At 47.4% G+C, this 12,260-nt stretch overlaps 1 protein-coding gene across 1 annotated transcript; it reads left to right on the forward strand.

Annotated features, from left to right (window-relative positions):
• Window positions 1-271: 271 nt before the first annotated feature.
• On the forward strand, window positions 272-11,987 carry akt1s1 (AKT1 substrate 1 (proline-rich)). The gene is made up of 6 exons (XM_064314576.1): window positions 272-447; window positions 1,333-2,402; window positions 4,467-4,749; window positions 7,943-8,026; window positions 9,164-9,339; window positions 9,981-11,987. Exons 2-6 carry the CDS (start codon window positions 2,001-2,003, stop codon window positions 10,116-10,118), a joined length of 1,083 nt encoding a protein of 360 aa, XP_064170646.1. The 5' UTR covers window positions 272-447; window positions 1,333-2,000; the 3' UTR covers window positions 10,119-11,987.
• Window positions 11,988-12,260: the final 273 nt, after the last annotated feature.

Raw genomic sequence — 12,260 nt, forward strand, 5'->3', positions numbered from 1 at the left:
AGGCCAAGTTACTTTGAATAACTTACAGATAGCACTTTGTATGTGTGACTTACTGGGTATTTTTGTACGTTGAAAACGTTTTTACCAATTAGACCAGATTATACCAGATACCAATTATACAGTTAACAACTATTTTGTAGGACAACTCCACGTTGATTTTACCTGAACACAGTAAATAAATATATGTAAAAAATATTTTTTTTAAAACATTGCGCAATGAGGCATGAGCGCGCCCGTTGTTCACGCAGCGAGAACGAGCCCGCACGTTCTTTACAGCATGCGCGTATGGGCAAACTGGAGACAGCGAGCTGCGCGTTGCTACTGTACGGGACGTAGCTACGTCGGTGGTTCTAGGGGGAGAGAGCTAGCTGCTGAGAAGGTGGGAGACAGAAAGAAATAAAGTGAGCAAAAGAAAGAGCTGCACAACTGAAGAAGGGCACGTTAAGTGTAAGTAAAGAGGCACTTCCAGAGTTTTTCGCCGCATAATTTTAAGTCGTACGTTTGTAAAGTGTGAAATAGCGGCGAAATGCGATGGCGGGGTAGTCATATCTGGCGAGTTAGCCAGATAGCTAGCTTGCCATAAACAAACAAACATCAGACGCAGCCGTCGCTCCAGTATCAGTACAGTAATATTGTTATCTACAATCGGCTTTTGCGGGTACTCCAAACCTTGCAGAGCCAAAAGTGAAAAAGCTTATGAAGTCAGGGGCACGTCATGTCACGTAGCAAAGCTTAGGCAGTGCAGCTTGTTATGCTATTAAAAGCGTGAGACTGAGGGGGAGGGAGAATACAGGGTGCGCGAGAAGGGGATGGAAGCAGGGGGTAATACAGTCAGTTGTTTGTTTGCACCGCGCGAGGCAAGTAAGCATAAAGTACGACCATGCCATACAATGCACCGCGAACATTAATTCACCGCAACCGAGGCTGCAAGCACGCACTTGGACATTGACCGGAATTAAATGAGCAGGGGCCCCGGTTCAGAGCCATGGCGTTGGAGTATCATTACCGTGATCAGATATTATGCAATATTGTGCACAGAATTTTGCATGCGTTTATTGTAAGATAGAGACATTTTGAGTTCGTCGGCGCTGTATAAACAGAGAATGTGTGTTATGGACGTGACCTGAAACTTCTCAAACCGACAGACAGTGAGAGTGAGCGTTATTTTCTCTTGTGACCTGCTTTCGTTACAAGCATTGCAACAATTAGGCAAAATGAATACAAACCGTGTAATACTTGTGCATTGGTCTATGTGTGTATTTGCTGGAGTAATCTATCTCGTGGTAATCTGTTATCAGTGCAGTAATGTCTTGGATTGTCTTTTCTCCCTAGGTGACATCCATCATCAAACCTTCAGTCTCTCTCCTAGTGATTTTATACCTCTCTTCTCTGTTGCCATAGACACTGCCACTTCACACATTGAGTCTACGCACCGGATTGTGGTTTGGCGTTTGTAATTAGGCTCGTCTTCTGAATGTAAGGACTAATGTGCACTTGCTTAGACACTGTAATGCTTTCATACTGCACTGAGAAACAGCAAAGGAATTCATAACCAAAGAAAATAACTTGGAACCGTAAATTAAATTAGATGTTTCGAAGCTGAGAGAACGAAGGCAAGCCAGGAACTTTTCTACCCAGACGAAAGCGAAGAGAAGAGGAACACATGACTATGTACAAGGAACACACACTGGTGTAGAAAAGTGTACACTAAAAGCTATACGAGGATTAGCAGTTCACAGACAAGTAGGATATATACTGTAGAACTAAACTAAATAAAACTGACACAGATCCGTACATATCACCAGTGATAAAGTGGAACTTATCGAGAGCCCTGTCCACTTGAAGCTGTCAATCTCCATAGAGCCTTGCCCATAAGCTAGCTTCCAGTCAGTCATTTCCGTTAAGCAGGTAAAACCTGGCGAACATTTGCACATTTCCTTGAGAAGCAATTCATTCTTGACCAGCAAATTCGGCGAGGCCCCCGAACCGTTCCTCCCGTCATGGCGAGCATCACGCAGTCCTCCGACCCCGACATCCCGGACAACCACAGGGAGAGCTGGCTGGCCCTGCTGTCCGCGGCGGAGGCCTACTGCCAGAAATCGGGCTGCGACCTGGCCATCCTGACCGCCAGCAAGAAGTTCCGGTCGCTGGCGGCAGAAGGAGACGGCACCAGGAAGTGGGACGGCGGCGGAGGCGGGCCCGGGAGCAGGAAGTGGGACTTCTCCTACCACGTGTGGGGCCAGGGGGCGCTGGCGGAGTCGTCGCGGCGCTACGTGGACGACATCGCCGTTCTGCACTCCACCTCCGTCCTCACGGCGCAGAGGCAGACGCGCGGTGGGGGCGGGGACGGGGGCGGAGCCACTCTGGGATTGGACACGCCCTCTGAGACTGGAACCCGTGGGGTAAGAGGGCTGTGGTTCTGTCTGCAACACTGGCGTTTGTAGTCGTGTGCTGTGTCTGTTTCAGTCTTCCTCTTCTCTGTCTGTTCCATTCTGAATCTGTAATTGTTCTGCAGGGAGTTCCATAATGTTTGGGACACACTTTTTTCCCCCCTTGATTTGGCTCTGTACTCCACAATTTAAAATTTGTAATCAGGCAGTTCTCGTGTGGTTAAAATGCGGATTCCTTGCTTCTATTAAACAGTATTTTTAAAATATATTTTGGTTTAACCATGTACAAATGATAGCACTTTTTATACATACCCCCCCCCTTTTCAGGGCACCATAATGTTTGGGTGTGAGTAGTCATGTTTAGCACTTTGTCGCGTATCCTTTGCCTTACGCTTCGTCTTCAGCATATGAAACACATGCTCAATTGTATTCAGGCGGGGGAAGTGACTTGGCCAGCCGAGAATTTTCCGGTACCTTGCCTTTGTTTCTTTAGCAGTATGTTTGTGATTTGTTGTCTTGCTGTAGGATGAAATGCCATCCAATGAGTTTGGAGGCATTTGCTTGAACCTGAGCGGGTAAGATGTTCAAGTTCAAGTCAAGTAATTTATTGCCGTATCGACATAAAATTGATTGGAATTTGTTTTGGTTCAGCTCATGTTAGAACGGAAATAAAAGACGATACAACATGTAACGTGCAGCAGCAAAAATGCCCAAACGGCACAAGTTCACAGTAGAAAATACAGACCATGTTTCTGTACGCTTCAGAATTCATTCTGCTGCTGCTATCAGCAGGTACATCAGGTGAATCTTGGTCTCATCTGTCCACAAAACCTTTTTATGTGTGTAGAACTCTCTTTTAAGTACTTGGTGTACTGTAACCAGGCCATCCTGTTTTTGTGGCCAACTAGTGGTGTGTATCTTGCAGTGTAGCCTCTGTAGTTCTGTTTGTGAGGTTTTCTGTTTTCATGTGACAGTAGTCACTGACACATCCACGCCTGCCTCCTGAAGAGTGTTTCTGATCTACCTTGACAGGTGTTTGGGGGTTTTTCCTCATTATGGCGAGAATTCTTTGGTCATAATCTGTAGAGATCTTCCTTAGCCTCCCAGACCCTTTGTAATTATTGAGCTCCCCAGTGCTCTCTCTCTCTTAATGAAGCCTAAGCTTTGGTCTGTGTCTTTATGACTGTCTTTTCCTTATTTTCTCAGGCTCATAATGGCTTCTTTGTCTTTCATTGGCACAACTCTGGTCCTCATGTTGACAAACGGCAAAACAGACTCCAAGACAAACAAAAGGCTAGAATCAAAACTTGATACTGAAAGCTCTCTTATAGCTGCACCAATGAAGCAATTGTACACACCTGACCAATCAGAAACACCTGTGACGACTTACATTATATTACATTACAGGCATTTAGCAGACGTTCTTATCCAGAGCGACTTACACAACTTTTACATAGAATCTACATTGCATGCATTTATACACCTGGATACATACTGAAGCAATGCAGGTACTCTTGTTCAAGGGTGCAACAGCAGTGTCCTACCTTGGAATCAAACCTGTGACCTTTAGACCAGCTCCCTACCCATTGTGCTACACTGCTGCCTTTTGTCCCAAACATTATGGTGCCTTGAAATGGGGGATTACGTATAAAAAGTTCTATAATTTCTACATGGTGAAACCAAATTGTGTAAAAATACCCAAACATCATGGTGCTCTTTGTCTTTCTCTCTGTGCATTCTGTCTTGTTTCTCTTAATCTGTGATGTCCTCTTCATTGGAGTTCCCTGCAGTTTTGATTGACGTTGCTCCCGAACTCTGTGTCCCACAGTGTTAGCTAGAGATACTTAGAGGTTGTCATGGTAAAATGCATGAAATGCATTTCATTGGAGTGGCAAGAGCATGGGTGCAGCTATGCATGAGTTACTCTGTCTCACAATTCTGTGCAAAGCGAGCCAGCATCCTCCCCTTTTCACTTTTCACCTCTTCTCACTCTCTCCCTCTCTCCCTCCCTCTCTCTTGTTCTCTGTCTCTTTCTCCCTCCCTCTTCCTCGATCTCTCTCTCTCTCCGTCCATCAGGGCTTGACAGGGGAAGGCGGGGCCGGGACCGGGAACGTCAGCCCCAGCTCGCGGCTCTACTCGCAGAGCTACCCGTCAATCTACAGCTCCAGCTCCGCCATTGGCCAGGCCGCGGGCCAGAACGCCAACGGCAACGGGGAGCGGGAGCGGGACAGGGCGGCGCCCCAGGAGGGGGCGGGGGCCAGAGAGAGAGAGGCCGGGTTGGAAGAGGAGGACGAGGACGAGGAAGAGGAGGAGGAAGAAGACATGGAATCGAGGAGGGGGAACCTGAACGAGACTGCGGGTGAGTTTTTCTGACTGGCGGCCGACGCCTCGGTGTGGCTGTGTAGCGCTACGGCTCTGTTGGCCTGAAGCCGCCCGTCTGCCCAGCCTTCTCCAGTGCTAGCTCCGCTAGGCTAGTGGTGATGCGTGGAGGCAGCCACTGCATGCAGTTTTACCTAAAGCAGAAGCCCCCAGTCCCTCCTCCTGCACCACTGCAAATGGGAAGTACCCAGTCCCTCCTTTTGCCCCACTGCGAGTGGGAAGTACCCAGTCCCTCCTCTTGCCCCACTGCGAGTGGGAAGTACCCAGTCCCTCCTTTTGCCCCACAGTGAGTGGGAAGTACCCAGTCCCTCCTTTTGCCCCACTGCGAGTGGGAAGTACCCAGTCCCTCCTTTTGCCCCACTGCGAGTGGGAAGTACCCAGTCCCTCCTCCCGCCCCAGCTCAAGTGGGAAGCCCCTAGTCCCTCCTCCTGCCCCACTGCAAGTGAGCCCTTTGAGTCATGTTAGAATGACAGGAAGTGCTCACTTCACCTGTGAGTGAGTGAGTGAGGGAGGGCAAGAAGGGAGGGAGGGAGGGAGGGAGGGAGTACTCAGAAAGCACAGCATCATATCCAGTTCGTACCCAGGGCCATTGGCTTTCACTGAGGATGCACTCTAAATCACTGACAGGTAACTGATGAAGATTTGCTTGCCTCATTTCGAGGTAATGATGTAATCCAACGTTCTAGAATGTTCCCTTGGTTAGTGGCACGTTTTTGGTTTGGTGGGAAATGGATTGCTGCAGAAAATGTTATTTTATTCCACAACTTGCAGCTGCGCACTGTTGAGAGAAGCACATATAAATAATATGGCTCCTCGCGTACACAAGTAGCAGTTGAGACAAATTATAAATTTAGAATGATGACAGTTGTGCTCAGTTTCGGTTATTGTTGTCAGTGACAGCTTTCTCGCCTGAAGTGGGCAGTGGAGTGCTGGGTTCTGAGTCCTAACCCTAACCCCCCCCCCCCCCCGCCAGGGGTGTCAGACTCCAGTCCTGGAGGGCCACAGTGTCTGCAGGTGTTTGGTGTATTCTCAATCAGCAGCCAATTAAGGCCTTGAGAACAAGGTGTGCAAACTATTTAGCCAATCAATGACTAAAATGAATCGCTTGTGCTGAGACTCACCAAAGGACTGTAGTTAAACCCGCAGACACTGCAGCCCTCCAGGACTGGAGTTTGACAGCCCTGCCGGAGACCTTTCCGTTTAAAATTTGCGTTCTTGCGCCACCACATTCCAGAACGTTCCAAACTTTAGTGACAAAACTATCACTAAGGGCTGAGGTGTCAAACTCCAGTCCATGTTTTTGTTCTTTCCTTTCAGTCAGCAGCCAGTTTAGGCCTGGATTGGGTGGGGGGGGGTAAAAAAAGGGTTTGTTGGGCCTTTAGCCAATGAGCAGCTTAAATGAGTCAGCTGATTGCTGCAAGCAGGGGACCCCACAGCCCCGCTGGACTGAAACCTGACACCCCTGCCTCAGGGGGTAGGCATGCTCTGGGACAGCCCCCCGGCCCGGGCCTGTCGCTCTGCAGACTGGGGAGTAAGGAGATATCCCAGGATCCTTTTCTTTGCATGTAGTTCCTGCACAAGAGAAGAGATGGCGCCCCCTAAGGGATGCTGTGTGAACTGCAGCCGTGTCTGTGTCCATGCTCGGGTTCGTTTCTGAAGGAAAGAGCTGAGCTGAGCTGAGCAGAAAGTCTGTGAGAACGTTCAGGGTTGAGTGACATCTAGGGAGGCGGAGCCAGAGGAGGGGCCGACTCAAACCTTTTTTTTCCATGATTTTACAGACACCATTTCCATTAGATATTTTTTTATTTTAGCAAAGAACAATGCATTCTTTCCACGGCCTGCTGTAACCTCTTCACTGTTTGCCACTTCATTCCGAGTTGCCCATTTGACTTCAGAAAAACTCCATTAATGAGTGGAGCTCCTTCGAGCAGCTGGGTTCAAACTAATCGAACACCCTGGGCTATCATTTGCTTAACGTACAAGCCTGTGAATAGAATTTGAATGCTGGGGGCACTAGAAGAGAAAAGCTAACTATGAATCGTCAATGCAGTATAACTAATGGTGTTAATTTTGTGGTTAAATAACGGCTCACAAACATAAAACCAAGTTTGCGTAATTTCATTGTGTACATTTAGTGGGAAAACGGTTGCCTGTTTTTCAGAACACAGTTTAAATAACATCCCAACATTAATTTTATCGATTTTGCTGGAAGTAATTTGTTTCCCTGGCCACATTTGGCAACACACAAAAATACTAAAAGCAAAGAGAGCCTCCAGAGCAGGGCTGTTATAACCGCAGGTGATTTATTACAGCTATCCCACAACTGCTTGCAGGTTCACTTCCATTAATCATTATGTGAGCACGGGCACGCTGTGCTGTAATCTCTGCTCTTGCGTTGTTTGCTTGCCGAGCACCTGCATTGCATTATGGGTGAGAAATAAGCTCACAAAAGTCTTATGGGAAGAGCGGGATGACGCTGAGGTCCTACTCGCGTTCGGAAGGCCGAAGCGTGACGCGGAATGGCGTTGAATTCCACTCTTCGTCGTTGGAGTTAAAGGCTTCACCGGTCTTTTTCCTGGTTCTTTGTTATACCCGCCTGTTTGCCCTCCCAAGTTCTTCAGCTTGGTGCAAGGCCGGGGCGCTGATGCGTTGCGTTTGTTTGGCCTGTCTGAGGAGAGCGTGCGCAAGCAAGGCCTCAAGCAAAGGCACTGCAGCCCTTCTGCCCTTTATGGAAGTGAGCGCTTAGAGTGAGGTTCCTGTGACATCACAAGTGCCCACTTCACCTCTGTGGGAGGGAGGACTGGGGGAGCCTAAAAATAATTCATGTCAGTGTTATTTTTTTTCTTCCATTGTTTATGCATAATTATTGTTTATTATTATTTTTTGCTTATGCTTACTGGTTTTGAATGTAACACAATTCAAAACCATGTACACAAGCTATATTTACAAAAAAACCAGATGTGGAAAATTTCACATGTATGTTCAGTGTTACTGAGGCACTAAACAAAAAATCATTTCAAATCATTAACAAAATGAAATAATGGCACCAAAACATTATCCACCACTCCAACAGCTGATATATTGATCTCTACATGGTATTCAGCGTGTTGAGAAATGTGTTTAAAAACCAAGCGTGGTGCCGAGTTCGGACTCTTTATCCGGGTGCCCCACAGGAGTGTTCTCCATGGACGAAGACTCCCTTTCTCGGGACTGCGAGCCCTTCTTTGAGTCCGACGGAGAAGAGGAGAGCACGGATGGTAAGACAGGGCAAACTAGGGCATGGTTTGGTGTTTATCTATGGCTGAGGTGCGGTGAATGTGGTTGGGTGTGGTTGAGGTGCAGTGAGTGTGGTTGGGTGTGGTTGAGGTGCAGTGAGTGTGGTTGAGTATGGTTGAGTTGCAGTGAGTGTGGTTGGGTACGGTTGGGTTGCAGTGAGTGTGGTTGGGTATGGTTGAGGTGCAGTGAGTGTGGTTGGGTATGGCTGAGGTGCAGTGAGTGTGGTTGGGTATGGCTGAGGTGCAGTGAGTGTGGTTGGGTATGGCTGAGTTGCAGTGAGTGTGGTTGGGTACGGTTGGGTTGCAGTGAGTGTGGTTGGGTATGGTTGAGGTGCAGTGAGTGTGGTTGGGTATGGTTGAGGTGCAGTGAGTGTGGTTGGGTATGGTTGAGTTGTAGTAAGTGTGGTTGGGTATGGTTAAGGTGGGTGAGTGTGGTTGGGTATAGTTGAGTTGCAGTGAGTGTGGTTGAGTATGGTTGAGTTGCAGTGAGCGTGGTTGAGTATGGTTGAGTTGCAGTGAGTGTGGTTGGGTATGGTTGAGGTGCAGTGAGTGTGGTTGGGTATGGTTGAGGTGCAGTGAGTGTGGTTGGGTATGGTTGAGTTGTAGTGAGTGTGGTTGGGTATGGTTGAGGTGCAGTGAGTGTGGTTTGGTATGGTCGAGGTGTGGTGAGTGTGGTTGGGTATGGTTGAGGTGCAGTGAGTGTGGTTGGGTATGGTTGAGTTGTAGTGAGTGTGGTTGGGTATGGTTGAGGTGCAGTGAGTGTGGTTTGGTATGGTCGAGGTGTGGTGAGTGTGGTTGGGTATGGTTGAGTTGCAGTGAGTGTGGTTGGGTATGGTTGAGTTGCAGTGAGTGTGGTTGGGTATGGTCGAGGTGTGGTGAGTGTGGTTGGGTATGGTTGAGTTGCAGTGAGTGTGGTTGGGTATGGTTGAGTTGCAGTGAGTGTGGTTGGGTATGGTTGAGTTGCAGTGAGTGTGGTTGGGTATGGTTGAGTTGCAGTGAGTGTGGTTGGGTATGGTTGAGTTGCAGTGAGTGTGGTTGGGTATGGTTGAGTTGCAGTGAGTGTGGTTGGGTATGGGTAGAATAAATTTGGTTGTGTTACGGTCTACCCTCATTCCTCAGGGTCGCTGAGTGAAGACGCCCCGCCCCCTCCTCGCAGCATGGCAGTGGGACAGTTCTCTCTCTCCTCCCGTTCGCACCACCCCCTGTCAATCGCCCGCTCGCTGCCCGTCACTGTGCCCGTGTGGGGTTACCGGGGCAACCGAGCCGCACAGGGAGACAGCCATAGCGGAGAACGGGTCAGTTCCCCCTCTCTCTCTCTCTCTCTCTCTCTCTCTCTCTTTCATTCTCTCACTCTCCAGCCCCTTTCACACATGCATTTTAACCCATAAAATGTTCCGGAAATTTTCCCTATTGGCATCATGTGCAAACAAAGCTTGAGTCGATTTTCCATGCAAGATGTTCCTCCAGTTTGCCAGGTCAGATTTACAGAAATATTCTGGCTACAGCTAGTGTGAAAAAAGCAGTAACATTTTTGGATTTAAAAAAAACGTAAGAAGCTACGCCGTTCTTACGCAAGACCTTTTGTTTATCGCACAATTTATTTAATTTATACTCTACTGAATCTGCCCTCTCAACATTTCTGGCTCTAAGGTGAGACACTCCACATCGAAGATATTGGTGCTGCATTGTGTGAGCTCGTCTTCAGTTCATGTAGCCAAACCTGATCTTGTTTTCCATTATTGAATCACTTCTCTTATTGCAAACCAACTTGCCTGACCACGTTGCATGTGTAAGTGTATATACAGAACCATGATGCTGTCAGCACCTGTGTAGGTATGGTGTAGGTGTATGTAGGTATGTCCGTTAATGTGGATGGGACTCTTTTTCCAGTCTGGTTTTGTGATGTTAACCGCTTTGTCCCCCCCTCCCCCCCCAGTCCGGCTGTCCCGACCTGGACCACATCGCCGCCAGCATGCAGGCCCTGCTCGCACCCGGAGCCACCGACGGCACCGAGATGTTCGGAGGACTCCCCCGGCCCCGCCTTAACACGGGGGACTTCTCCCTTAAACACTGAGAGAGAGAGAGAGAGAGAGAGAGGACGCACGCACATGCTCACGCACACAGACACACGCACGCAGACACAGACACACGCACACACCCTCTGGACACTACGGACACCCTCATGCAGTAAACCCCTCCATACCAACATGCTTACCGTAGAGCACACTAATACAGAGACCGTTGTACACTACATTGATACCTTGAGAGTATACTCTTTGGATTCATGGACTTGACTGACTGACTGTGAACTGCTCTCAGAGTATACCCGCAAACCACGGGCGTCCGAATCCGGTCCTGGAAGGTTTGCTGTGTCTGCTGGCACTGATTGGCTAGAGAGTCTGTACCCCCCTGTTCTCAAGGCTGCAATTGGCCGGAACTGAAAGGAAACTACAAATCCCAGCAGACACTGCAGCTCTCCAGCGCTGGGGGTTGACACCCGTGACGAAGACTTACTGACAGCACGCAGACTGAGGTGTGGGATACATTTGCAACAGCGATAATGAGAGACCATGCCGACTGCACTCTATCACGCATCTCACTGACCGCGACGACGTGTATATAACCTGGCTGATTGACTCGCACCCTCGACAAAAATGACCAAAAGAAAACCATTTCAAATAATTCAAGTAATGAGCTACAGTGCAGTCCGTAAATATTTGGGCAGTGACTCAATTCTTTGTTGTTGTTTTGGCTCTGCACTCCAGCACGTTGAATGACAGTGAAAGTTAAACTATGAATATGAGGTTAAAGTGCAGGCAGTTTCAGCCTCACGATGGCCTGCTTTGTTGGCATTGACACTTCTTTGGTCCTCATGTTGAAAGACAATCACAAAAAAAACTCTGACATGCCTCGAATCAACTCTAGAACTCTAACATTGACACTTTGGTCCGTGTATTGAGGGACAACCATAGACCAATGAAAATGCCACGCCTAGAATCAACTCTAGACCTTTTGTTAGTTTCCTTGTACATGAACTACACACAGCCAATAAGCCACTGAGCATCCAATTGTCCAATTACTTTTGGTTCCCTAAAATTTTGGGGTCGGGGGGGGGGGGGGGATATAAAAATGGCTGCAATTACTCCATGGTTCACCCAGTATGGGGAATACCCGTGAAGCTGACGCTCTGCACTTTAACCTCATATTGCTTCATTTCAAATCCAGTGCGCTAGACTACAGAGTCAAAACAGAAATTGTGTCACTGTCCAAATACTTGCGGACTGCACTGTACATTGTATGCTGAAATGAATTGCGTTCTTTTATACTAATACAGTTGCCCAGAGAAAATGATTTTATTTCCCAAAAAAGATAGATGTTTTTAAAAAAAAGATTTTTATCCCCCATTTTTGGTCTTCTTGGAGACGGCTCCTCCCCATTATGCTCACTAATCTCATAAACACTAGAAGAGGATTCAGTAGTGTTGCCATTTCCAAGTGAGGGTTCACACAGCATTGCAAACAGGTGCGCCAATACCTGTCACCTTTTTTTTCTTCTTTTTTTATAAAGTAATTGTTAAAAGAAATTTTCTCTGAGCAGATTTATTCGTATAAATTAATATAATTTACTCTTTTGGCGGGAAATACAGCTCACGACATGTTTATTTGTTACAGCCTTTTTTTGGTCATTTTATCGAGGTCGCCAGTGATTTTTAGGAAGCACTGCGCGGACTCACAAGGACCGACCGCACGACGCGGAGCATTAATGTGACTGAAATAAAGCGTAAAGCCCGACTTGCTGCGAAAGAGAGAGAGATTTGCTACGGGAAAGAGAAAGGAAAGAAAGAGCGAGGGATGGGTCCGGAAGAGAGCTGCGCCTGCTGAATCTCCCGACATTTCAAGCCGTTAAATGTACGTGTACATTTGAAATAAAGAAGCCAAATCAATCAGCCGGTTTTGGTTATTTTGTTTCTGAGGTCGTGTAATATTGAGTGTCTTATAATAGTAATGACAATAATTAATTTTTTGGCTGCGGTTCAATCATTTGTCCTTAACTTTTAAGTATTAAAAGAAAAAATATATGTTTTCTTCACAACTAAGTTTGGTGAGTCCAGCCATTATTAAATAATAACTAGTCAAACAAAGTTTGTGTGGAAAACGTGTAACCCTTGCTTTTAATTTTAAGTCAAAGTTACGGTCAAATGTTGATCGAATGCAGA

This window comes from Anguilla rostrata, chromosome 17, assembly GCF_018555375.3.
Source record: "Anguilla rostrata isolate EN2019 chromosome 17, ASM1855537v3, whole genome shotgun sequence".
NCBI lineage: Eukaryota > Metazoa > Chordata > Actinopteri > Anguilliformes > Anguillidae > Anguilla > Anguilla rostrata.

Excerpts from the sequence above, each read along its gene's own strand:
- akt1s1 (XM_064314576.1), top strand. The coding sequence starts at position 2,001 with ATGGCGAGCATCACGCAGTCCTCCGACCCCGACATCCCGGACAACCAC. Across the intron at positions 4,750-7,942 it reads GAACCTGAACGAGACTGCGG|GAGTGTTCTCCATGGACGAA; the intron begins GTGAGTTTTTCT and ends GGTGCCCCACAG. Across the intron at positions 8,027-9,163 it reads AGAAGAGGAGAGCACGGATG|GGTCGCTGAGTGAAGACGCC; the intron begins GTAAGACAGGGC and ends CTCATTCCTCAG.